The sequence below is a fragment of the Microtus pennsylvanicus genome, chromosome 7 (assembly GCF_037038515.1).
Source record: "Microtus pennsylvanicus isolate mMicPen1 chromosome 7, mMicPen1.hap1, whole genome shotgun sequence".
Taxonomy (NCBI): domain Eukaryota; kingdom Metazoa; phylum Chordata; class Mammalia; order Rodentia; family Cricetidae; genus Microtus; species Microtus pennsylvanicus.
In genome coordinates, this window is record NC_134585.1 from 35885130 (window position 1) to 35910560 (window position 25431).

At 43.7% G+C, this 25431-nt stretch overlaps 1 protein-coding gene across 20 annotated transcripts in view; it reads right to left on the reverse strand.

Annotated features, from left to right (window-relative positions):
* Dst (dystonin) overlaps positions 1 to 25431 on the reverse strand; it is a 397254-nt gene that overhangs the window by 183964 nt on the left and 187859 nt on the right. For 9 of the 20 annotated variants that reach the window (XM_075980528.1, XM_075980523.1, XM_075980520.1 and 6 more), the window contains 4 exons: positions 15177 to 15266; positions 14534 to 14632; positions 12995 to 13072; positions 11663 to 11755 (listed from right to left, as the gene is read on the reverse strand). In XM_075980528.1, coding sequence (XP_075836643.1) covers positions 11663 to 11755; positions 12995 to 13072; positions 14534 to 14632; positions 15177 to 15266 — 360 coding nt within the window. Of the gene's footprint in view, positions 1 to 6283; positions 7198 to 11662; positions 11756 to 12994; positions 13073 to 14533; positions 14633 to 15176; positions 15267 to 25431 lie in introns of those variants that run through there. The other 11 variants (XM_075980533.1, XM_075980535.1, XM_075980534.1 and 8 more) reach the window with 3 other exon arrangements.

Below are 25431 nucleotides of genomic sequence, written 5' to 3' on the forward strand. Positions count from 1 at the left end.
TTGGCACAATCCTATGAATTCTGAAACTGAAGCATAAAGAAAAAAATAATGAATATATCCATTTCAGTGTGACTAAATGTTTCCGTGTTCCTCTCACATTCTGAGATGGCTCCGAATTGGTTTCAAAACTTCAGACCTGAAGGTTAATGTAATCAAAAGACCCACTCCTCATTTGTCCAGACACCGCTAACATCTCCACAGCAGCTACACTTCTAGTCCTCATCCTCCTCTCAAGGAAGCCTGGCTGACGTCAGCACCACTGACTGGCAATTCATCCAAGGACAGAAAGGCAGACGGAAGTATTACTTTCACTAGCTAACACATCAGGCTTGTGGGAAGGAAGTTCAACCCCATCCAGAAGCCAAAGTTTCAAGGACTTAGGCTTACAGCCTGGTCCCCACTTGTGGCAAACAGTAGGCTGTGCCATGCAGAAAAGGGTGATCTACTCAACTCAGGGCCTTGTTTTAACCCAACATACAGTAGAGAGTAAATGTTCGTCAGAAAGGAAGGGAAAGAAATCACTAAAAATAAAAAAATGTACATCTACGCATGAGAATTCACAGAAATGTAAAACTGGGAAAGGCAGGTGAAGGAAAAACTGAGCTTGGACAACCGGGTAAAAACGAGGTCAAGTAGGCTGAGTGGTCTGTCTAACCCTTCTGAGCCTCACCTAGAACCACTTCACAGGCATTCTCAGAAAATGAATGCTGTGGGGGAAGAGGCTAGCATAGCAAGACCCGAAGAGTAGCATTAGGATTAATAGAACCATGATCTGCTCCAATAGCTTCTGAAAGAATATGAAATTACAGAAATGACAATGCCTAACTCTGTTGCATGTGTGTTCTGCACAGTGGCATGCCTTTGGTAGGGCCCACCAAGAGCATCCACTTCACCAAATTCCTGTTCACTCTGTGTGTGTGTGTGTGTTCATGCATGTAACTTAAATGCACCTATGCTTACTGTTAAATGTTATAATTGTCTGTTCATTGTATCTCATTTCAGACAATAAAAACAGTAAGTCTCATGTTTTAAACTTGTATGTACTTCTAAGTCTCTTACAAAAATACTTTCTATTTAATCCAACCCTCATTTAAAATACATTAAGCTGTTCTCTACTATTGTCAGTTCTGACATTAACCTTGTATTGCAAGCAGTTTTTTCTTATTTCTGTTTTTTTATGAGAGTAAATCTTAGTTGTTAAGTTAAAAGCCAGTACAGTCATCAGACCCAGCTCTGCAGACAGATTCTAATACTGTAGTTACACCTGATAAACAGCCCTCAACTGCTCTAAGATCTAGGGAATATGACACTTAAATTTTTAATTATTAAAAAATTTTTTATAACAAAAAGAGACAGTTTGGCTCCCAGCAGTACTCTATTTCCTCCAAAGAAGACAGAAGACAAATGGGCACAAAACAACATCCATCCACAATTCACTTCAATTGCCAAGCGCTGACCACTGGGAAAAACTGCCTTTCATCTAAACTGAAAATCACCAGACAGTGGACATAATCACTGGAATTGATAGCCTAGCTGCTCAGGTCAAGGTAGGCTTGTCTTCCTACAGATTTCTTAGCCCACAGGATTTTCTGGAGCCTGGTAGGCCCTGTGCTAAACAGCAAAAGGCAAATAGGACCTTCAGCGACCATGGATGACCCTGAGGAGTAGCTCTAGGTGCCAACCAAGTAAGTTCTCTGTTGCTTTTAAATCAGTAACTTAAGTAAATTTTATTCTTCCAAAGATCTCTGATGCAGTTGGACAACTGAGAGGTTTTGTCAGTATAAAAGGACAACCTCACCAAACAAATTTCAATAAAATACAAATACAAGACCTACAAGTTACAAAGGTGTGAGGACAAATACAAGTTATCAAATTTCTCTCAAGCTGCCTTCCACAGTCTTAAAAATACTTTTCATTGTACAAAAATATCTTTCACAGTTATTCTGACATAAATATGCTACTGTTTATAAAATGCATATGTCTAAAACTTCTGTTTTCACAACCCCAAAGAATTCTTGTGAGTTCCAGGGAGCCTAATTGAAGAATCCATCTTAAACAGGTCAGATACACCCCTCTCAATTCCCTGGTCCTAATAATTTTTTTTCCCTAAACTTAACTTTGTCCTCTGTTCTGCCAATACTTTAAACAGGTATAAGAGATACCAGACATTTCCATACTATAAACACTGGACAGGAGCAAAGAGACCAATTATGCCAGAATGTGACCAGCACCCAGCCTTCTCAGGTTCGCCCCGAAGTCAACGCTCACAAATAAGCAGGAAGCAGTCTTGAGAATCTGTCGCCCCAATTCCTTTAACCTGTGGTACCTAACCTCCCACATTTTTATTATAAAAAAAAGAGATGGGAATATAATGATCTGTCCTGTCCCTTTAAGAGACAAGCCACGCCCACTTCCCCAGTCAGCTGAGGCAAGCTGATCTTCAGCTTCCAGCCTGAGTCCCTTCCTTTTCTAGCGCCCTCTCAAAGAGGCAGCTTCCGCCTCTCCCTTCTCTCCCTCAATCTCTCTATCTCCCCCCTAATCTCTGCCTCTCTGCTCGTCTCCCCTTCTCCTTTTCCCCTCCATAACCACTAAATAAATATCCAACCTCACTCTGCATGGCATGCCTTTCCATGTCTTTATCTCTCGCCCGCCACAGCATGGTTCCCTGCTCGGGACCAGCCGCCTTCGGAGACCTGTGACATGGTCTCATGGTGTGCCCATCTATCTGTCTCTCCTAGTGGCCTGCTGCAGGAGGCATTTTGGGAACTGTGCCAGTCTCTGCCTAGAACTGGCTGCTCTAGGGACCTGCTGCCCACTGCTGCTGCTCTGGGACCTACAGTGTCTCTGCTGCTGCAACCACTGGAGATCCTGAAGCATTTTACTCAATCCATTACAAAGACTACCTGTTCACAAGGACTACCTAAGCCTTGCCTCTTATGTTCATCATTTCCAGCCTTCACAGATGATCTTATGAGCATCAGCCCTGGCTCTGATTTCTTCTAGAAGTTTTTGTCAGTCTTTTTGCTTTAAATTACAGAACTATGTTGCCCAGGATAAAATGCAGTGGCTACCACAGACACAATATGAGTTCTGATCCATTCCATTTCTGTACTGGGCTGGCTCGCTGCTTCTTCTGCTAAGCAGTCCACATCCCTTATTTGGGCATGGTAGACTACTTCCTGAAATTCCTGAGCTCAAACAGAGTTCCTGCCACAGCCTAGTAAGTACTTAGGACTACAGACTGGCAACCATGCCCAACAGAACTTCTCTGACAATGAGACGTAACAGATATCGTACTCTTGTCTAAATCAGCTAATCATAATAACTTGTGGAGGCCCCGGAAAATGTGAGCCTATTACCACTTTGACCAAAGGTCAGAGAGTTGGAAGTTACCTCTATTCCTTCAAGGTTATTGTGCTTCAACCTCAAACAATGGTCCCAGCTAGATTTATATCACAGAGTTCTGCTCTCTCAAGGTTATTGTCAACCCACGTGGCTAATAGTCAGACCTTGTATTTCAGGAATAGAGAAGTAAAAGTTTCTACCTCAAACAAAAGTATAAGGATCCAACAAAGTTCCAATTCCATTAAGGAGATAACACTGGATTCCACCCAGGGAGTGGTTTGCCTACAGAATATTTCAGTCTAGGGTGTGAGCGGGACTTGTTTTAGAACAGCAACAAAATGGTTAACTATGGTATGGAGGTGGCCTGCGCCCTTCACTGGTCTGTTCATTTCCTTGTACCTTGTTAATGCAGTTTTTTGTCTTACCTCACCTTTTGGGGTCAGGGGTATTTTAAGCAATTAGAAATTAAACATGGGTGGTTCCAATATTCACTGGAACTCCCTCCAGTTCTCTGTTTCTCCTGTTTTACTTTTTTCATGACTTCGTATTCTTTATTAATGTTTCTAGGTTCCCCACACCCCTACCCTGGAGAGTGATATTTCTGTGGAGGCTGGTCCTCGACAATAACTGTACTATCTTAGAACACACTGGGTTGTAGAGCTACTGTGCGCTTCCTTTTCTTCACTCTGTGTGAGATCCACCTATTTTGGCTATTTCATGTAACTGCCTGGGAGATCCAAGGCTATAACATGTTCTGTAGCATTTTCTAATTTAGGAGCATCATACTAATCCTGGGTACTAATCATACACACCCATCTCTTTTCAAATCCACCCATGTGTCCCACACATGTTTTTATGCTTATATGATATACTCGTCAGACATGTATGGAAGGGGAGCCCTTAGCCTGGAGTGCCTCTCAGCACATGACTGCAAGGATTTCAAGGAGAGGTAGGCTGGTCATCTGCACAGAGAATGACCAGTGTCACAAGACCAAAGGAGTTCAAATCAGGTTAAGAGGAGCTCAAAGAATCGTACCAAATTCTACTGCAAAGCCACCTCTACAGTGTTCAAGGATGAATCAAATGAGAGGAGGTAAAGAATAACCTCAGGCAGACAATGGTAGTGTGGCTAAGGAGAGATTTCTGAGGAAGGCACTAATGAAGGCGCTGGGCTTGTCACTTCCATCTAATTACCTATGAGGAGTGAGGAGTCTGTTGTGACACAGAGTTCTACAGACAGTCCCACTGGAACACACTGAAACAAACCGAGGCTAGAAGACACCTGCAATGATACAGGAAGGACCTCAGACAACAGCTGAGCCTGCTGGCTCTCAGTGGACAAAAGCATAGTTGCCTCGTTCTACTCTGATCTAGACGACACTTAGTTACACACCGCTGCAGCACAATCACTTAACAAATCTAAGTGGCAGGTTTCTGCCTTATTTCTACATGTATTTTCCAAAGAAACTTAAAAACACATTTGCTATAACAGATCACAAAATACTTGGTATGAGGATGATGACAAAAAGGATTATGTGCACCTCAACAGGTTGTAATGATTTCCAAACAACAAAAGCACACAGAGTTCACGTGAAGCCAAATGAAGGAAATAAATCTAAGACACCAAACCAAGCTCCATTCATAAGCACAGGGCAGCTAATATGTGTTCTTCTGCACTGGCCTTTATGCCTGATCTACACAGATAATGCTACAACTGGATGTTTTTTTTATAAATGCAACCACCGCAAAACAGAAACAGAACTTCATGAAGCAGAACCTTGGCTAGGTCTGTGGTGTACATAAACAGGAACTCAGGCACCAAGGTCAGCGATGACTATGCACACTAACCCTAACAAACTTCTATCTGCCACTGCCAATGATCCACACCAAAGACACAATGACCTGCCCTGACCTGCCCATGAAGTCGGGCATCACGAATGCTGCTTGTATTCGGGTATTTTGGGGTAAAAGATAAAGTTAGGAAAAGTTTAAAGAATAAAAAAAGAAAGAAAACCCTGCATCAGCAGCACGGAGAAGACATGTAAGTAATGTACTTCCCTAGGAAGTAAATGACACTGATCTACTTACTTTTGAAAGACAAATAATTTGTCCAAAGCTAAATATCAGTGTTAGGGAAAAAGATCTCAGCTTCCTGTAGCTTGCGTCATATCTCAGTGCCAATGACATGATGCCCCAACAATTTCTGATGTCAAATCAAGGCCATGGAATTTGGGCAAGTTAATCTGTGTCTCCACCCTCAACACACAGAAAAGCGAAAGCAATTATGTGAATGTTTTGTGCATGAAGACTGATAGAGAACTGGAATTTGGCCTCTTGGACTATGGACCAGAAGAGCAGAATGCGGAAAGAACTGCATATGTCCTGTCACTACTTATTCCTTTAAATAATATATAACACTTGATATTTTAATTGACACACAGTAATTGAATGTATTTGGGAACTACAGTGTGTATATGTGTATAACTGGCAATGATCGAACAGGCAATATTTGGGCAATCTAGTATCTCAAACACTGATCTTTGTGTGTGTGCATTAGGAACATCAAAATCCTCTATGGCATCTACATCAAGATATTCAGCTGTCCTGTTTTCTAATTTAACTTTCATCTAACACAGAGCTAAGTTTCTGCAGCTATTCCAAAAGAAAAATTAAGAGCCACAGACTAAAGAAATTAAAGCTAAGTATTCTGTTCAATCAGGGCTTTCCAAAGCTATGCGACAATTAAAATATTTTTGCTACTGAAATTAAAGTGAGGACAAGAGACATGGCTAACACAAAAGTTGACATTACAGTGTTCACATATGAGAACTATTAAATTTCACATGAGCTAATACACAGATGGCATTTTAGAAAGGCAAACCACAACACTCGAGTCTGGTGTGAGAAGGGGAGCATTCGTTCACACTCTCTCACTTACCTCACATCCATCGTTCCCAGGTGTGCCCCCGGAGACCGAGGGCACACTAGCACAGAGGGAATGGTACCTCCTTTTTGTAAACTGAGGAGAGTGTGCTTCATGAGGGTGAACTCTCCTGCGGTGCTCTTGGATACTGCTGTAACTTTTTGACAGGTTTCCCACAAACACATTGTTTCTGAGTGTGTTCTCTGTGACACAGACGGAACTTAAGCTGGCTGACTTTTGGAAAAGAGAATCGTTGTCTTTTCTCGGGAATGGTCTCTGTTTTGTGTTGACATCACCTAAATGTCTCTCTGTCTCTGTGCCACAGGAAGGGCTATCTTTTTCTGAAGTCGTTTTGTCCCAGGCACTAAGTTGTACTTCTGAGTCGCTGCTCTGAGCAGAGGAAACTATCACTCGGTAGAAGCCCCTGTCTGGAGTACCCAGCAGAGGTTTCTGCTCACTGTGGTCTGCTGCAGCTGTCCTGGCTGGCTGCACACCACCCTCCGGTGTGGGGCTTGTGGCGGGGTCCTCTGGCACCAGCTCTCTGGCTGGCACAGCTGGCTGTTCCCTGGCAGGCTGACCGCCACCCTTCTTGCCTTCTCTTTCACTGTTTCGCCCCGCAGGAGCAGAGTCACCTCCAGCTTTTTGGAATGGTTTTCTTCTGAAATATCTTCTTCCGGGAGAGTATTTTTCAGGGCTCAAGGGAGTTTTGGCAGGATCAAAATACTGTTCTTCTTTCTCAGCCCGAACACAGCCGCAGACATTCCCCATTTGATCCACAGGCACTCACGGCTCCACGAACTCACTCATTTCAAACTCCGGAGTGTCCAGGACTGGCTCCACCAAGTCCTGAGATTCCACTCTGACCCGTAATTCCTAGCAGACTGTGTGACCATCCTCTTCAGCCTGAAGCCATGTTGTTTATGAGAAAATCACTTGCAAGAAATGCCGTGGCACCCTGCCAGCTGGTCTCTGTGTCTTATTAGGCACTGTGGCTTATTCTTGGCCGCCAGTCCTCTGAGACTAACACGACTACTCACAATCAAACAGGACACCAAGGCCTGCGCTTCATTCCAGAGACCACCACCCGCAGGTTAACAGAGCGCCTCTGAACAGCGCACACAGTATCACCATCTGCCTTAACCTCTGAAGCCGAGCAAAGGGAAAGTAAACACAGCAGGAAGACTTCATGGTAAAGTGCCCTTCAAGTTCTGTCTCAAAGTGCCTTTCAAACTCCAGTGCAGAAAGTCTCTCCTCTATGACTCCCACACCCCTAAAAAAATCACCAACTAATTTTAGGGCTTACATAAATGAAAACCTTAAGAGTCTCTCTATGTGAAGACTAACTCAGAAAAAAAAACGGGGGGAGTAAAAATAAGATTCAACAATGGGTTGAAGGGAAGACAAAACACTGAATGCCAAAAATATTTTAATCATCTCTAAAGCCAGTCTTTTAATACAGCTCGATATATTTTCAAATAATAACGCTCTCGGTTGCCTGCTCCTTAGGGTTGTCACATGAGCAAACGAATAGGGAGTGATTTAAAGGTGGAAGTTCCTGCACATCTGACACATACATCAGGGCAGGTCAACTTTCTGCTCCGTAATTGCACTTGGGTTACATATTAAACAGCTTTAGTGGGGCCATGGTTGAAAATTAAGAAGCCAGTATGGAGACTGATACTTTTAGCTGTGCATATTTCTAACGCTGAGTCATAGACCTGGTGCAAAGGAAATTGGTGTGACATGAGAGAGATTGTCACACAGGCCAAAGCCATTTGGAGCACTGGTAATACCTTTCAAAGGTAGTCTTAGTCCTCCACCAATCACAGAAGCAACACATGCTGTGTTTCTGAGGAGGGATATGCAATCAAATGCTCAGGTTAACACAAATGTTGTAAGTGTCTGTCTGTAACATATCTGTATTAAAAGGGTTACTTAATTATTTAAAAAAATTAACATTATCCAGTGACATAGTCTTGGGCTTGTTTGTTCTTAAGTTTTCAAAGTCTCCAACAGTAACGGAGCAGCATTTAAATGCAGACGGGCTGCTGTGTGTACTGACAGGGTGGAGAAGCAACCGTGACTGGCACTCCCTCCACCCTTCCCCCTGGCCCTGCCAAACTAAGCAACTGTCCATGGTTAAGTCACATGCACCGTTCCCTTCCAGAAATGGCTCAGCTTTTGCATCTGCCTGGTAACTGGTACCTTTTCCGGTCTTCTCCCGAAATGCCCTGCTGGGCCTGCCACAACCCCTCAACTTTTCTTCACACACTTAGATTTGTATTTATATTGCCAGTGGATGTACACCCTTGGTTACAGTTAGCTTACCCTTTAACAGAGAGCACACCTCATCGTGATTGAGCATACAGTGAGTGCTTCAGGACATGAGAGTGTCAGGAGTCTAACTCCTACCTTCTGAATGCCAGACTGAAGAACAGATTCAACCTCTGATGCTCAGACGCATCTTTAAAAACAGACCACTGGCTTGTCTGAAATTTTTGTCTTATTTATGCAACAAGCAGAGGAAATAAAAGGCTACACACTCTGGGTGAGTGTGACCACTCTTCTCCCTGGGCTTGGCAGGAGTTGCAATCTTCGATTAGCACAGCAGTAAAAAAAGCTTTATTTCATTTACATTTTATTCAAGCAACCATACTCAAACTCTACTCCTCCTGCCTCTCATCCCTGACTCTGGTACACGAGCAGTACCGCAATGGCTGGTTTAACATGCAAGTCTTCTTAAATGACCCTTTGCTTTAGAGTCCCTCAAATGTGGAGTCTACATATGCTGCCTCTGATTCCTGCTTAGCCACATTCCCATCTGTTATTTCCCTGTTTCTGCTGCAAGCAGCTGGGGAATGTTTCCTCTGCCATCTCTGGTGGCATTTGAGACTGTTAACCAGCCTTTTCTACTCTTGTTTTCCTTCCATGGTTTCGTCACTCCGTTTTCCCTTTGCTTCACACATCTCTCTGAATATTCATTCCTTTTCGTTTCCTCAGCAAGACCTGCTCCTGCCCCATCGTCTTCATGGGCTCTCCTGACGATGGGGGACCCTTTGCTCAGACTGTCAAAACCCTTTTTGTGTTGATAAATCCCTGTACCTTGACTTCTCAGGTCTGCTCTGCTCGGCAGACTAGCACACAGGATAGCTCACTTACCCTTCAAACCCATCCAGAAGGTCAACCATTTTCTCCCTGCTGCCAACCTAGATCTCACAATATGTTTTCTAATGTCCTAAAGAGTTTAACCTGAGTCCTCCTCTCCATTTTATATACCCTGTGGCCAAGTTTCTTTCTTCCCTTTTCAAAATGTCACCTTTTGGACACAATTTTCAACCCCCAACCTCTATCCCTCATCTCTGAAAGTAATTCAGTTTCTTGGCTCTTTTCCCGCACGATGGCCACTTTATTTTCATATATTTTATATAGAACTAAGGATTTTAAAAATTAATTACGTTTTATTTATTGGAGAAGGGTGCACATGCTAGCACACAACTGGAGGCCGGGGACCACTGACAGGAGTCAGTTCTCTCCTACCACGTGGGCTCAGCGTCGAGCCTTTGGGTTTGTTGACAAGAGCCTTTGCCCACTGCACCTTCATCTCGCTAGCCCATCAGATTTTATTTTATTAAAATATTTTTCCCTTGAGCTCAGTCAGAGTGGCCATCACAAGAAAGAATTTAAAAAAAAGCCAAGAATGAAATTGTTTCCCTCCTCTGAAGTTCTTTCAACTGCCCACAGTGATCTCTAGGGTGATAGTCAAATTAGACACAGCCTGCCTTATCAGTTATGTGATGAACTAGCTGGCTCCCCTCCACTGAGGGGCCCCAGACTTTCCCATCTGGTCCTCGCAGTATCAACCATAATTTTAAAAGTGCTGTGTTATGGATACTGGTTGAAGATGTGTTTCACTTATGCTGGGGACCATTTGTTTAATGATGCAGACATGTGTTGCATTCTTCTATGCTGCATTTGTTTAACTCTGTGAAGCTGTGTCACTCTGCCTGTCTAAAACACCTGATGGCCTAATAAAGAGCTGAACGGCCAATTGTGAGGGAGGAGAAAGGATAGGCAGGGCTGGCAGGCAGAGAGAATAGATAGAGGAGAAATCTTGGAAGAGGGAAAAAGGAGCAAGAAAAGAAGGAGAGAAGGATGCTAGGAGCCAGTCACCCAGCAACACCACCAGCCCTGGAGTATGAAACAAAGAAAGGAATATAGAATAGAAAAAGGTAAAAGCCCAGAGGGAAAAGGTAGAAGGGATAACTTAAGAAAAGCTGGCTAGAAACAAGCCACACTAAGGCCGGGCATTTCTAAGTAATAAGACTATGTATGTATTTATTGGGATAAAACAACGACAGGACTGAGCTAATGCGCTGATGTCTAGGAGATAACCGAGTCACTGTACATGAAATCACTCTTGAGTCACCTCTACTTCATACAGTCTGGTAGCGTGGTCTGGCTTGTGTCCCACAAGCAAAGCTTTGCCCTGGTTTAGTGCCGAGGCCTCTTTGTGCTTTTCAGGGTGTGGTCTTCTGATAATGACCAACTTTAGTGCTCTGAAGTCTTGGCCTGCAGCGCTATTCACTGGCTTGCCTTGACTTCAGCAATCCGGCTGACTGGACACATTCATCAATAGTCCCGTAGGCAGGCTGGTCAACACCACATCCCCACTTGCCCGGTCCTATCAGCCCTGGGGTTTTCATCTTAGAGGATTCTTCCCTTTCCATAGGGCTCAGATCCTGTTCCTGAAAGAACTCCTTTACTCCCTCCCCGCGCCCCCAAGATTTGATTTAAAACCCCACCTACTTCCTTCTGGAGCTAGTAAGCTGTTTAGCACAGTACTACTGAGGGTCTGACAAACGTTTTGTGAGATGAGCAGCCAAAGAACTAAAGCAAAGCACAAGGCTCACTGTAAATCCAACTTCAGATTTTTTTCAAACCATATCGCTGTCCGCAGACCTATAGAAACCACGGCTGTTAGGTGAGACTTTTCTTCTAATCTGGCTTTTTAGAATACGTCTACTGCCATCTAGTGTCTAGTAGAGGAAATTGAATTTCTTATACTATGGATTTTGGTCATAAACTCTTTGCATACTAAAACAAGTAACACCGCCCAAAGAACAAGAGAAACACGTCCGCATTTAGGAAAAACAGATCTCTACCTCTCAACTCCAAGATTACAAAAGAAGGTCTTTGAAGGCAAATAGAGAAGCTCTCGGAGACCAGGAGATGAGACGCCAGGCTCACCGCACTACTAGAAAGGTAACTGGAGTAGTGTTCTGAAAATAGCCTGAAAGTTGCTTTTCATTCAGAGGATATTAAGCACCTTCTCGTGAACCACCTGAAAACCAGCCGCAAGACACAGAAACAGCAATGGAGAAAGCTCGGACTTACCTGAAAGTGCAAAATTATCGTCCATATTAATCCCAGAGTCAGCTTAGGATTCCCATCTGTTATGTCATCATTCCTAATATTCACTAACTTCACCTGTTTTATAGATGAAGGAGAAATAAACAAACTTCATTATGAACCAGGCACGAGTTCTCTTTACCTAGAAAAGAAAGGCTAAATCATACAAAGAGTGCAAAGACCACTAATACTGTTTCCCTTCCCTTCTGTGGTCTAGGACAAAAAAAAAAAAAAAGACGGTCTAAACTGGGTATGTTGTGGTTTCCTAGAACAAGGACTGGAAGTGCCCACTTGTCGAAAATGCAATTCAAAAGATGGGGCCTGGGTAAAACATTGTGATCTGAAAATCAGGGGGCAACTTCTTTTGAAATGAGCTTATTTCACCCTTGCAACCAAGCAGAAAATGGCCCAAGCCATACAACTTTAACAGCTTGTCCGTCTACTACACAGTTTTAAAAAAACTACTTTGTATCTAGAAGCTGAGCAGACATTACAGGACAGGGCAACATGCAGAACCAAGCTTATCAACTGTTCACCTCTGACATTCAGGTAGACAAATGTGATGGTCTCCATCACTCGCTTCTTACACAGGTGAATTAAATACCAAGACATATGTCGTTATGTTGCACAGTCTGTTTCCTTATTTAATAGAGAAGGATGAGACAAGGACGATCCTTCTTCACCCTGTCCCTTGTCCCTTCTGTCAGATGGGAATGCAGGCTGCCCTTGCCAGGGCACCTGTCATTGTCTTGCCCTTCAATCCCAGCCTCTAGAGTCTAGAACCACAAGGAATGACTTTGGTCTTTGTGAATTATACAGTTAGTCTACGAGAGCTGCACAAAGAAGACCAAGCCAGTTATCTACTTACAACCAACAGAAGACTGTTGCCCCACTAGTGGGTACAAACACTACTAGCGCTGTTTCTAGAAGCAGGGTATAAGCTATGAAAATATTCTAATCTATGCAGTGTAGAAAGTGAGGTGTTGCTGCACCCCTACATGGAACTGTTGCATCCACAGGCTTTCCTGACATACTGTTGCTACTCAGATGGCTCTGACTCCCCAGGCAATGCACTCTCATTCCAGCAGGGAGAGTCAGTTCAAGGGGGAATAAAGCACTCCCCATTCTTCTGAGCTTGCACTCAAGACTAACTTCCTTTCCGTAGGAACAGATGTCTGAAACCATCCTTAAACATTTGCCTCGGCAACATGCACCATAGTACAGACCCAATTAAGCCTTCACATTACCTGACATAATCCTACGTAGGTGTATTTAATCACTTGTGTTTCTAAGGCTAGCGTCTGGACAGTCTCCTACCTGGCGTCTTTTCAGATAGTCCAGTGCAATCTGTACGTTCTGCAGTCGGTGGAAGCGCATCCGACCCTTCTCTCTGGGCTAAGGACAGAAAAATCAGAGGCGTAAAGATACTACCGTTTACAACACTACTGACCATGCTAATTTAAATATATTATCTGCTTTTCAGGTAGACCCATACATGTTTCTTTTACTTTTTAAAAGAGGTTTTTAACCTTCTCTATTATCTTGGACTGAATTTCAAGTCTGAGGGACATTTTCTAAATTTAGTTTAAACATATGCTTTATTCCAAGTGCTTCCTTTAAATAAAAGGAAGACCTTCGACCATGGAGAACTTTGGTGTGCACCAACAGAACAATCCTGGCCAACTGGTGCTTAGCTATAAAATAATCATAAATCTCCATTTCACCTTCTTAATAAACACTATCAGCAAGATGGTTTTTCTAATTATACTTATGGATTTATGAAGATGAGATAAAAATAGCATGCAATTAGTATTTGAAAAAAGAAAAACAAAAAACACCAAGGAGAAAGACAAGAGGTTTATTTAGCTGTGACTGAGAGGAAAACGCAGCTTATACTATGCAATACTTTTCCTCTGTATTTTTTTTCAGCTTTTACACAAAGTTGGACTTAATATCAGGCAGAAAGGACTCTGTACTTCTGTGTTTCATTGGATGCAATGCAACTGTTTTCCCAGTCTCAGGAAAAGTTATCAAATCATAGTTATTTTCTTTACTGCCATTTTCCTTAAGAAATGGTGCACATTAGCAGAAAGAAAAAAGAATCGGAGCTGGAAAACACTTCACAAAAATACAAAGAATGGGCTGAAGTGTATCACATGAAATAGTCTAAAAGCAAAAAGGCAGAAGAAACTGAAGCCTTCACTTCTGAAATGAAAGCTGTTGACATCCAAGGTGCCATGATAAAAGACAGCAGACCATAAAAGAGAAAAATAATTTTGGTGTCAGGGCAGAAATGAGGCTGAAAGTTCACAAACTGGATCCTATAAAAGGACGATTTCCAAGGAAATAGCAGTGGGGAGTGGGATGCAGATGGCCAGAGCAGCTCATCTGTCTCTGCGAAGGTAGGCGGCCCCTGTCAGCTAAGAGTCAGACCGCCTTGTGATCTTACAGGCTATGATACTTAGAATCTTGCCCCTTCTGCATCTGTATGATTTAAAGAAACGGATAAAAATCTCCCTAAGCCCCACTCCAGAAAGTTGTCATGCTTGAAATATCAATTCCAGAAGGAAATGAATGTGCATAAAAATTAGTATACTAGTCATCAGTATTCTGTCTATATGCAGTGTAAAACAAAAAAACCCTAATGTCTAAATAAGTCAGTCATTTCAGCTCTGAAGAAACCTTTAAAGAGAAAATATTTCCTTTGTCCAGTTTCTCAACAAAGACCAGTCTGCTCTGGGGTTGGGTGCCTGTGTCTCCTCTATGAGCTGGAGCCCGTGAGTTACTGGCCTATCGTGTTAGCACTGCACGCACGCATGCCCTGCTAGGTTAGTGAGTTACGGGGGTGACACCTACCCCCTTGTCCTCATCCTCCACATCCTCATGCTGCTCACACTCGCATGCTGCTGGTGCACTCACCAACCGTAAGGTCTTCAAAAAGTCTCGCTCCCTTGGCTAGTGAACATAACAGACAGAAGACAGACAGCAAGGATACAGACAGACCGGGAATGAAAAGGAGAGCATGAGCAGGGTGTAATGGGGGAGAGCAGATAACAGAGAGGGAGAAATGGTCACACAGGAAGGCGAGGATACTTGGGGTAGCCCCCTTCTCAGAAAGGGAATCTACTGCCTTGCTGAGCAGGAGTCTTTCCATGTATGGTTACATTGTGTATGGACTTCTTTTAAGCAAAACCAAAAATAAAACCAAACAAAACAACAGAAAACAACCCAAAAAGAAGCACAAAGAAAAACAGTAATGTTAATTATAGAACCTATCATGAAAGCAAAGACGTCTTCAGGTCCACATCGCGTCATGTGGAGATGGGATGCTGGAGATGGGGTGCTGCAGCAAATGACCAGAACTCTTGTCTTCTGGTTGAAATTCATAGTGTGAAGAATAAATGCTACAAAAAGCCTAACATCTGTGCTGCAAACACCCTGGCCACGTGTGCACAGAACTATAGGCTTAGCAAAATAAATGAGGAAACCTCTAACTTACCAAGGTGTCTCCGGAAAGGACCTCCAGAAGGGAGATCAAATTGTGCCCGTCCCTCAAGTCTTCATAGAGATCGTTCACGTGTTTCCGAACCTGCGCAGAAGAAACAACATTCTTCAATCCTGGAACTGAGAACCGGCTTTACCATTCCTTCACATGGTGTTCGCCTATGCATTTTTATTCTCTCATTACTTGAAAACTTAATTTAAAACCAAAAAAATGATTTTCAGAGCAACTATTCATAAAGATGACCAGAACTACTAACTTTTTAACACCTCAGACTAAGTACTATCATGAACTACTTACTATATGGGCTTACAAGGTTTTTTTTTTTTAAATAAGATTTATTTATTATATATACAATGTTCTTCCTGCATGTACACCTCCATGCCAGAAGAGGGCACAGATGGTGGTGAGACCATGTGGTTGCTGGGAATGAAACTCAGAACCTCTGGAAGAGCAGCCAGTGTGCTTAACCTCTGAGCCATCTCTCCAGCCCCAGGACTGTAAGTTTTAAGTATACATAATATCTTGACTTTATTCATGGTCTCTGACACGACCAGGGCCGTCTTAACACAGAGCATTGTTTCTGCCTCCAGCTGGTCTTCATACTAGCGCAGTGGTTCTCAGGCTTCCCAGCGCTGTGACCCTTTATTATAGTTCCTCATGCTGTGGTGATCCTCAACCATGAAATTGTTTTTGTGGATACTTCATAGCTGTAATTTTGCTACTGTTATGAATTGTAATATAAGTACCTGACATACAACCCCTGTTGCATGGACACACATTTATGCATCTGTGTGGGGTGTGTATGTGTGTGTGTTCTATAACCTCTCTGTTTTGTTTGTTTTACAGAAATAAAAACCCAGGGCTTTAAATGCTTGGCAAAAAATCTATCACCCAGCCATAAGCCTATCCCTGGCAATTTCTTTTAACAGTGTTAGAAAATATATCGCCTTAAGAGCGTCACATTTTAAATTTACTTGTTTCTATGCCCAGTGTGTGAGACTTTCTGCAAAAGTCACAGGATCTTTGAACACTCGCATATATATACCTTTGGTATCGTACTGACAGATACATGCAAAACGTAGACTCAGAGGCCCCAATGCTAAGGCAGTGCTTGTCATGGCAAAACTGACTTGCTTTTAATCGATTCTCCATCTTTACAAACTGGAGCTACAGTCTGACCTCCTAATTCCTACAGAACAGCACCAGGATCACAGATCACACCTGGAGCTACAGTCTGACCTCCTCATTCCCGTAGAACAGCACCAGGATCACAGATCACACCTGGAGCTACAGTCTGACCTCATTCCCACAGAACAGCACTGGGATCACAGATCACACCTGGAGCTACAGTCTGACCTCCTCATTCCTACAGAACAGCACTGGGATCACAGATCACACCTGGAGCTACAGTCTGACCTCCTCATTCCCACAGAACAGCACTGGGATCACAGATCACACCTGGAGCTACAGTCTGACCTCCTCATTCCCACAGAACAGCACCGGGATCACAGATCAGACCTGGAGCTACAGTCTGACCTCCTCATTCCCACAGAACAGCACTGGGATCACAGATCACACCTGGAGCTACAGTCTGACCTCCTCATTCCCACAGAACAGCACTGGGATCACAGATCACACCTGGAGCTACAGTCTGACCTCCTCATTCCTACAGAACAGCACTGGGATCACAGATCACACCTGGAGCTACAGTCTGACCTCCTAATTCCTACAGAACAGCACTGGGATCACAGATCACACCTGGAGCTACCGTCTGACCTCCTCATTCCTACAGAACAGCACCAGGATCACAGATCACACCTGGAGCTACAGTCTGACCTCCTCATTCCTACAGAACAGCACCAGGATCACAGATCACACCTGGAGCTACAGTCTGACCTCCTCATTCCCACAGAACAGAACCAGGTTCACAGATCACACCTGGAGCTACAGTCTGACCTCCTCATTCCCACAGAACAGCACCAGGATCACAGATCACACCTGGAGCTACAGTCTGACCTCCTCATTCCCGTAGAACAGCACCAGGATCACAGATCACACCTGGAGCTACAGTCTGACCTCATTCCCACAGAACAGCACTGGGATCACAGATCACACCTGGAGCTACAGTCTGACCTCCTCATTCCCACAGAACAGCACTGGGATCACAGATCACACCTGGAGCTACAGTCTGACCTCCTCATTCCCACAGAACAGCACCGGGATCACAGATCAGACCTGGAGCTACAGTCTGACCTCCTCATTCCCACAGAACAGCACTGGGATCACAGATCACACCTGGAGCTACAGTCTGACCTCCTCATTCCCACAGAACAGCACTGGGATCACAGATCACACCTGGAGCTACAGTCTGACCTCCTCATTCCTACAGAACAGCACTGGGATCACAGATCACACCTGGAGCTACAGTCTGACCTCCTAATTCCTACAGAACAGCACTGGGATCACAGATCACACCTGGAGCTACCGTCTGACCTCCTCATTCCTACAGAACAGCACCAGGATCACAGATCACACCTGGAGCTACAGTCTGACCTCCTCATTCCTACAGAACAGCACCAGGATCACAGATCACACCTGGAGCTACAGTCTGACCTCCTCATTCCCACAGAACAGAACCAGGTTCACAGATCACACCTGGAGCTACAGTCTGACCTCCTCATTCCCACAGAACAGCACCAGGATCACAGATCACACCTGGAGCTACAGTCTGACCTCCTCATTCCCGTAGAACAGCACCAGGATCACAGATCACACCTGGAGCTACAGTCTGACCTCATTCCCACAGAACAGCACTGGGATCACAGATCACACCTGGAGCTACAGTCTGACCTCCTCATTCCTACAGAACAGCACTGGGATCACAGATCACACCTGGAGCTACAGTCTGACCTCCTCATTCCCACAGAACAGCACTGGGATCACAGATCACACCTGGAGCTACAGTCTGACCTCCTCATTCCCACAGAACAGCACCGGGATCACAGATCACACCTGGAGCTACAGTCTGACCTCCTCATTCCCACAGAACAGCACTGGGATCACAGATCACACCTGGAGCTACAGTCTGACCTCCTCATTCCCACAGAACAGCACTGGGATCACAGATCACACCTGGAGCTACAGTCTGACCTCCTCATTCCTACAGAACAGCACTGGGATCACAGATCACACCTGGAGCTACAGTCTGACCTCCTAATTCCTACAGAACAGCACTGGGATCACAGATCACACCTGGAGCTACCGTCTGACCTCCTCATTCCTACAGAACAGCACCAGGATCACAGATCACACCTGGAGCTACAGTCTGACCTCCTCATTCCTACAGAACAGCACCAGGATCACAGATCACACCTGGAGCTACAGTCTGACCTCCTCATTCCCACAGAACAGAACCAGGTTCACAGATCACACCTGGAGCTACAGTCTGACCTCCTCATTCCCACAGAACAGCACTGGGATCACAGATCACACCTGGAGCTACAGTCTGACCTCCTCATTCCTACAGAACAGCACTGGGATCACAGATCAGACCTGGAGCTACAGTCTGACCTCATTCCCACAGAACAGCACCGGGATCACAGATTACACCTGGAGCTACAGTCTGACCTCCTCATTCCTACAGAGCAGCACCAGGATCACAGATCACACCTGGAGCTACAGTCTGACCTCCTCATTCCCACAGAACAGCACCGGGATCACAGATCACACCTGGAGCTACAGTCTGACCTCCTCATTCCTACAGAACAGCACCAGGATCACAGATCACACCTGGAGCTACAGTCTGACCTCCTCATTCCTACAGAACAGCACCGGGATCACAGATTACACCACAGTAAAGAAAATACTGAAAATATTTTCTCTTGGGCAGAAAAAATATTATTTAAAAATAATTTTACGTAATATTCATTTTTATAAAAGTTTTACTGTCGTGTTATCATATTTACCTCAAGATATCTTTAATTGACAATCCCCCTCAGGGTCTTAACCATAATTCAGAAATAAAATCCTTTTCAAGGGCCTTTTCAGGAACACACATTCTATATACGTGGCACATATAAGAAGTATACATATCACCATATATACCATACACATATCAAGGACTTTTGGGGGGAACATACATGACACACAGGCACACCACTTAATGAAAAGAACTCAATATATAATTTTCTAATTGCACATTAAAGCCCTATAAAGATTCTCAGTTCCTTTCCACTGCACAGACTTGGATTGGTAAGACCTTCTCGGTGCTTGGTATGCCCACTGTGCACCTAAACCTACTCATTTTCCCTGTATCTCCAGGGCAGCCAGGACGCTGCAGAGAGCACCGCTACACAGTGACATCAGTAACTACTACTGATGCTCAGCCAGTTGCTTCAACTCACAAATAAATGAATTTGTTGTCCAGATCTGACATCCTCCGCCCACAAAACAGAGGTAAACAAGCATGTCCCGGGGGCCGGGGTTCCCAAGAACAGCAGCTAACACTGCGGAGGGTGCTGCGGAATCCTGCCAGACACGGTGTCGCCCACATTCCATTTCCTCTCGTTCTCCCTCCAGGACGGGTTAAACCAGGGTGTGATTCTGAACACTTATCTCATAGAAAGGCGATTTCACAACTTCCCTTGCTAACAGACTGTGCCAAGCCCCCCTCATCAGAAAACTGCTCAGAAATAAATGTCATTTCTCACCATTATATTTATGCTCAGTAAAAAACTGAGCACACTTCAAAAGGAAAATATTATATCACATAAACCCAAATTATGAAAAGAAGAAACTACGTATGAAGGAAAAGAAGAATCTGGAACCTTCATTTTAACTTTGCTTATCACTCTGATCCATGACCTTGAACCCATTGCCAAAGCTATTTGGGCCTCAGTTTTTTTATTGGTAAAAGTGAGAAGCCTTGAGTTCAAACTAAACTAAAAAACAAAAATTCTCTAGTCTCAAGACAGATTTGCCATTTTTTAATATAATGATTTGCTAATTTTAAGGAAATTGTGTAAAACAAGAAGTTTCTCTTAAGTCTGGAAGTATAAATTTCTCAAAACTTTTAGGAAAAAAAATCAAATCACCTGTGATAGTAGCGACTACGTATTCCTTCCTGTCTTTCTTGGCTGATGTTCCAAAGAAACACTATAAAGTTATACGCTACACTATATACATTGTAAACTATGCTCCTTGACCCTGAGAGGGCAGGATGAATCTTGGCAGTAGAGCCTGGTCACTGTGGATACTGGGTTAGAGCTGCAGCACACAAAAGAAAGGCAGTGTTTCCCTGCTCCACAATTTAAGAAAAGCAAATTTCATTGTTCTTATCAAAAGGGTGAAAGGAGAGAATGGATTCCTGAAAAACATCCTCTAAGTTCACAGGTACACTGTCACACAAAGCACACGCACGCATGCGCGCGCACACACACACACACGCACGCACACACACAGAGCCTTTTAAAATGCTTAAAATTCACTTCACAAGAAAGGATAGTAATGGTAATGACGTGAGAGGTCAAACTCTGGGCTCTGAACAAATGGTCAGTTTAAGATAAGGAGGGAAACTAAATAGTTAAATCTAAACAGAAGGGGGCTTAACTATTTCTTTTGTCCAAAATCTGAGTCATAGACATTTGGCCTGGTTAAATTCAGACGACTGTTACATAACTGCCCATGTTCTTCTCCTTTCCATTTAAAGTTAAGAGTAGTTTCCCCTTCCTTTGGATAATTTTCCCCCATGAGGCAAAAAAATCTGTCTGGATAAATAGGAGTCAAGGAAGTGACGAGGAACGTAAAAGCATTGCAGGAGGCACTAAGGTCAAGTTATACAACCCAATTTATGTAACTAAGGCAAAGCACCATTTTCCATGGTTCACACAATCTTCCCAGAATTTTCCAGGGCTCTCTTTTTTTATTTGTTTGGTTTTTGTTGTTGTTGAGACAGGGTCTCACTATGTTACCTCTGGATGTCCTGAAACTCACTCTGTAGACCAGGCTGGCCTTGAAATTAGAGATCTGCCTGCTTCTGCCTCCCTAGTGCTAGGATTAAAGGTGTGTGCTACTATACTTGCTTGGCTCCCAGTGCTGTCTATAATGTCTGTACTGCTTGGTATATAACACGCACCCACAGGGGACACACTAATCTATTCTAAAGAGAATGACCTAAGGAAGGAGATAAGTCGACAAGTAAATGAGAATAAACTCAAGGGGCTGGAGGTGACCTAGGAACGAACAGAGGTAACTATGCCAGACCTGTGTTACCCATACACGGCTTAGCCAACAGAAAAGTACAAATGGAAAAACAGCAAAGTTGGTACTCAAAAGCTCCATGCTGTTAAACTTTTACGTAAGTTAAAACTCAAGTCCAACTCTGAAGAGATGTCTATCTGCTTATTCAATATTCAAAATGGTCTTTTATTGAAGTTTGACATCATATTAGTTCATCAAAAAACTCCACAAGAATTTTGAAACTCATACATATCAAGACTCTTGTGGTTGGGATAAGCACCCGGGAGAATCCTTAAAGGAGCTAAGATTTACTGTTACTTATGGTCTCAAGGCTGCGGCCCACACAGCACGGAAGGAGTGGCACAGCTGAGCACGTGACATCATGGAAGCCAGCAGCAGAAAGAGAACACCTCCAGCCTTTTGATAGGTTGCCCACAGTCAGAGTAGGTCTCCCTCTTTTGTCTCCGGAATTGCATTTAGCAAAGAAGACAGGAGTACGTCAGGTCCAGAAAAGGAAGTGTGGAGACAGATGTCCAAAACTGTGTAGAAGGTACCAAGGGAAGGAGGCAGCCACCCAGTCAAGGAAAAGTGAGGTGGGAGTTAAGGCAAGCAGGGGACCAGGAAACCAGACAGCTTCATACATTATACATTAAGAAGCTCTGATACAAAGCTATAAAAGCTGGCCTGGGTCTGAAAAAGCCTGGGATAAAACCGGACTCGCTGAACATAACGGACAATGAGGACTACTGAGAACTCAAGAACAATGGCAATGGGTTTCTGATCCTACTGCACGTACTGGCTTTGTGGGAGCCTAGGCAGTTTGGATGCTCACCTTACTAGACCTGGATGGAGGTGGGTGGTCCTTGGACTTCCCACAGGGCAAGGAACCCTGATTGCTCTTTGGGCTGACGAGGGAGGGGGACTTGATTGGGGGAGGGGGAGGGAAATGGGAGGCAGTGGCGGAAAAGAGACAGAAATCTTAAATAAATGAATGAATTAATGAATGAAGCTCTGAAGACCAATTCAGATTAGGGAGCCAGAAAAGGCTGGTCCACATATGTAGGGGCATTGAGCTGAGGAAAATTAGTAGGAAGCAGAATCATGAACAATCTCAGCCTCCTTTCTATGAAGCCTAGAGCAGGATTCCTAATTCAACCAGAGAGAAGAGCACTGGGCACTGAAAACTCTTTTGCACCTTCCTGTAGACAGTCACTAGAAGTCGCTACGAGAACGCGCTTTAGTAACTAACTATCCTCTGTCTGCCACGACCACCTCTTGAGACTCAGTGATATATGTTTGCCTTGTCCCTTTAAAGATTTACCCTTCTCTATTGAATATGCTAGACAAGCTGGAATCGAAGCTCCCTCGCTCCTAGATCTCTCTCTCTCATACATATGTGAAATGTGTTAGCAGATTTGTTTTATTTCTCTTAATCTTTTGCTACAATGGTTGGTTCCAACTAAAAGCCACTGAGAATTACTCTTCCCTACACTGTTTCTCACAAGTTTCCCGTGTACTGTGATCTCCAATGAAGTCAAATCACAAAAGCCAAAGGCCAGATCTTTCAGTCGAGAAAAGGGCCTGCAGGGGGGTTGGAGAGAACTAGAAAGGACATTGCGTCAGTGAGTCCTGGATACAGAACCAACATCCCAGAAGCAATGCTCACCAGATAAAGGACTCACAGTCTTCTCTTAAAGGACACAGGATTCTCAAACACAATCGGCGATCTTTTAAAAGGCATAAATGATAAAAGAAGGCTTGTCCTAAGAACTCTTCACTGCCTTGTACCAATTAGTGAAAAGGAGGGGCCAGTCGGCTTTAGTGAAAACTCTCAATTAAAACACTTTGATTCCTTTTATAGCCCACACAAATGCATGAAAAATGGGCCAAACCGTTCTCCCAGGGCAGCTCCTTTAAAACATTTTTTTCCAAAAAAGATTAAATATTGATATTGCTATATGAATTACAGACAAGTAACTGATCTTTAAAATACACAGGAAGACTTAAGAATATTCTCAGGAAGTTATGTGAGTTGTTTTGTGAACTACAAATTTCAGTATTATTTCTTCTCTTCAAGAATCGTGAAAGAATAAACTCAACCCCACGATTTTCCCTGTTATGAATTCTAAGTTGGTATGTTTAGGTATTATGAGAAAAACCACCTCATTTGATGTCATGCAAATTAATGCTGGCAATGAGACAACATAGTTACATCATAGTGGGCTCAATCAGCTCTTCAAGGGAACAACAGGTTTCTTTCTTGAAACCTGTGCAGTATCAACTAAACAAAAGTCTTTTCCAGTCTGGCCACAAGGTGGAACTGTGGCGGCTAAGAGCATCAGCTGCACTGACAGACACTAAGATTCAGGGAATTTTATGCACAGCTTTTATGGCAATCACAGGTGTATCAAGGTAAGCTCTCAATGGTTTTGTTGTAGTTTTAGAAAATTTTAGAAAGATATTTCTTTTTTTCTTTGAATTAAGATGGTGACTCTTCTAAATCAGGATGGGAATTTTTCTGCAATTATGTGAAGTTTTATTTGACTCTGGTTTTTGTTTGGATTCGGTATTTTTTCTTTTTCCTCTAGTTTTTTCTTTTCATATATTCCTCTAGTCTTTTCTTTCCATATATAGAAAAACTGACAAAAATCTATTTTTCATGAGTCTATTTCCCCTGTCTATATATATTTCATATTTTACATAGCTATATGGACCTTGCTGTTGAGGAGTTCTGACTGAAAGAGAAAAACCAATTCAGAAAGAACATGCTGTGCAGAGTAGCATCTTTGCTGGTCCCCATCCACATTCTCTGGTGTTAATGTGCATACGGGTGTGTTCTGGACAGGCTGCACACTCCAGTGTCAAACACAGGAGTTAATGTGCATACGGGTGTGTTCTGGACGGGCTGCACACTCCAGTGTCAAACACAGGAGTTAATGTGCATACGGGTGTGTTCTGGACGGGCTGCACACTCCAGTGTCAAACACAGGAGTTAATGTGCATACGGGTGTGTTCTGGACTGGCTGCACACTCCAGTGTCAAACACAGGAGTTAATGTGCATACGGGTGTGTTCTGGACGGGCTGCACACTCCAGTGTCAAACACAGGAGTTAATGTGCATACGGGTGTGTTCTAGACGGGCTGCACACTCCAGTGTCAAACACAGGAGCACCACTTCACGGAGACAGGGAGGAGGTAGGGAGAAGGGATAGGACAATGGCTAAATAAACATTATCAAGTCATCCTCACAGAAAGAGGTAGAAGACACTGTAGGAAAGATGGTCCAGTATTCTGTCACTGAGCGCTGACACCCAGCCATAATGGGCAGGAGGAGAAGGGTCTGAGCTTGTAAATGCTTCTTCAAGCATCATCCTAGCCCAGGCGCTCTCTAGTTGCTTCTGTAAAGTGCTTAGGTTAAATCACCATGGTGATCGCTATTGTGCCAAGCTCAGTTTTAGATAACCACCTAAGGGATCAAAGAGGAATCAATTACTCTTCTTGTAACTTCCTTTACATCCCTCCCAAGTTCTTACAATACAGACCCTAAAAAGGAAAGGCTGAAGGAGGAGGAGTCAGGACCACTCTTAATCAATACACAATAAGCTACTCAACGAAACAGAATTTTACTATCGAATAAATGCTGCGAGCACAGGAACATAGGAGGACAGATGACGACACCTAGGGGAGCGCCGTAAGAACAGTGGATGTTAGCTGACGTGGTCCCTTTGTGTCCTGGAGAACAGCGTAGAAGGTGCGGGTGGTGGCACACGCCTAGAGAGCAGCGTGTGTGTGTGTGTGTGTGTGTGTGTGTGTGTGTGTGTGTGTGATTACCCCATGAAGATGAGGAGAGGAGGGGGTGGGATGGAATGGGGGAGGGTAATGTAGTATCACTAGATCATCATAACACTTTCACTGAGCGCGAACTTTTTCAACAGATCCCCCTGTGGTTCCAAATATTAACTCTTACTGAATTTTTTTTCTGAAACAGAATCATGAAATTTTACAGTAAAAA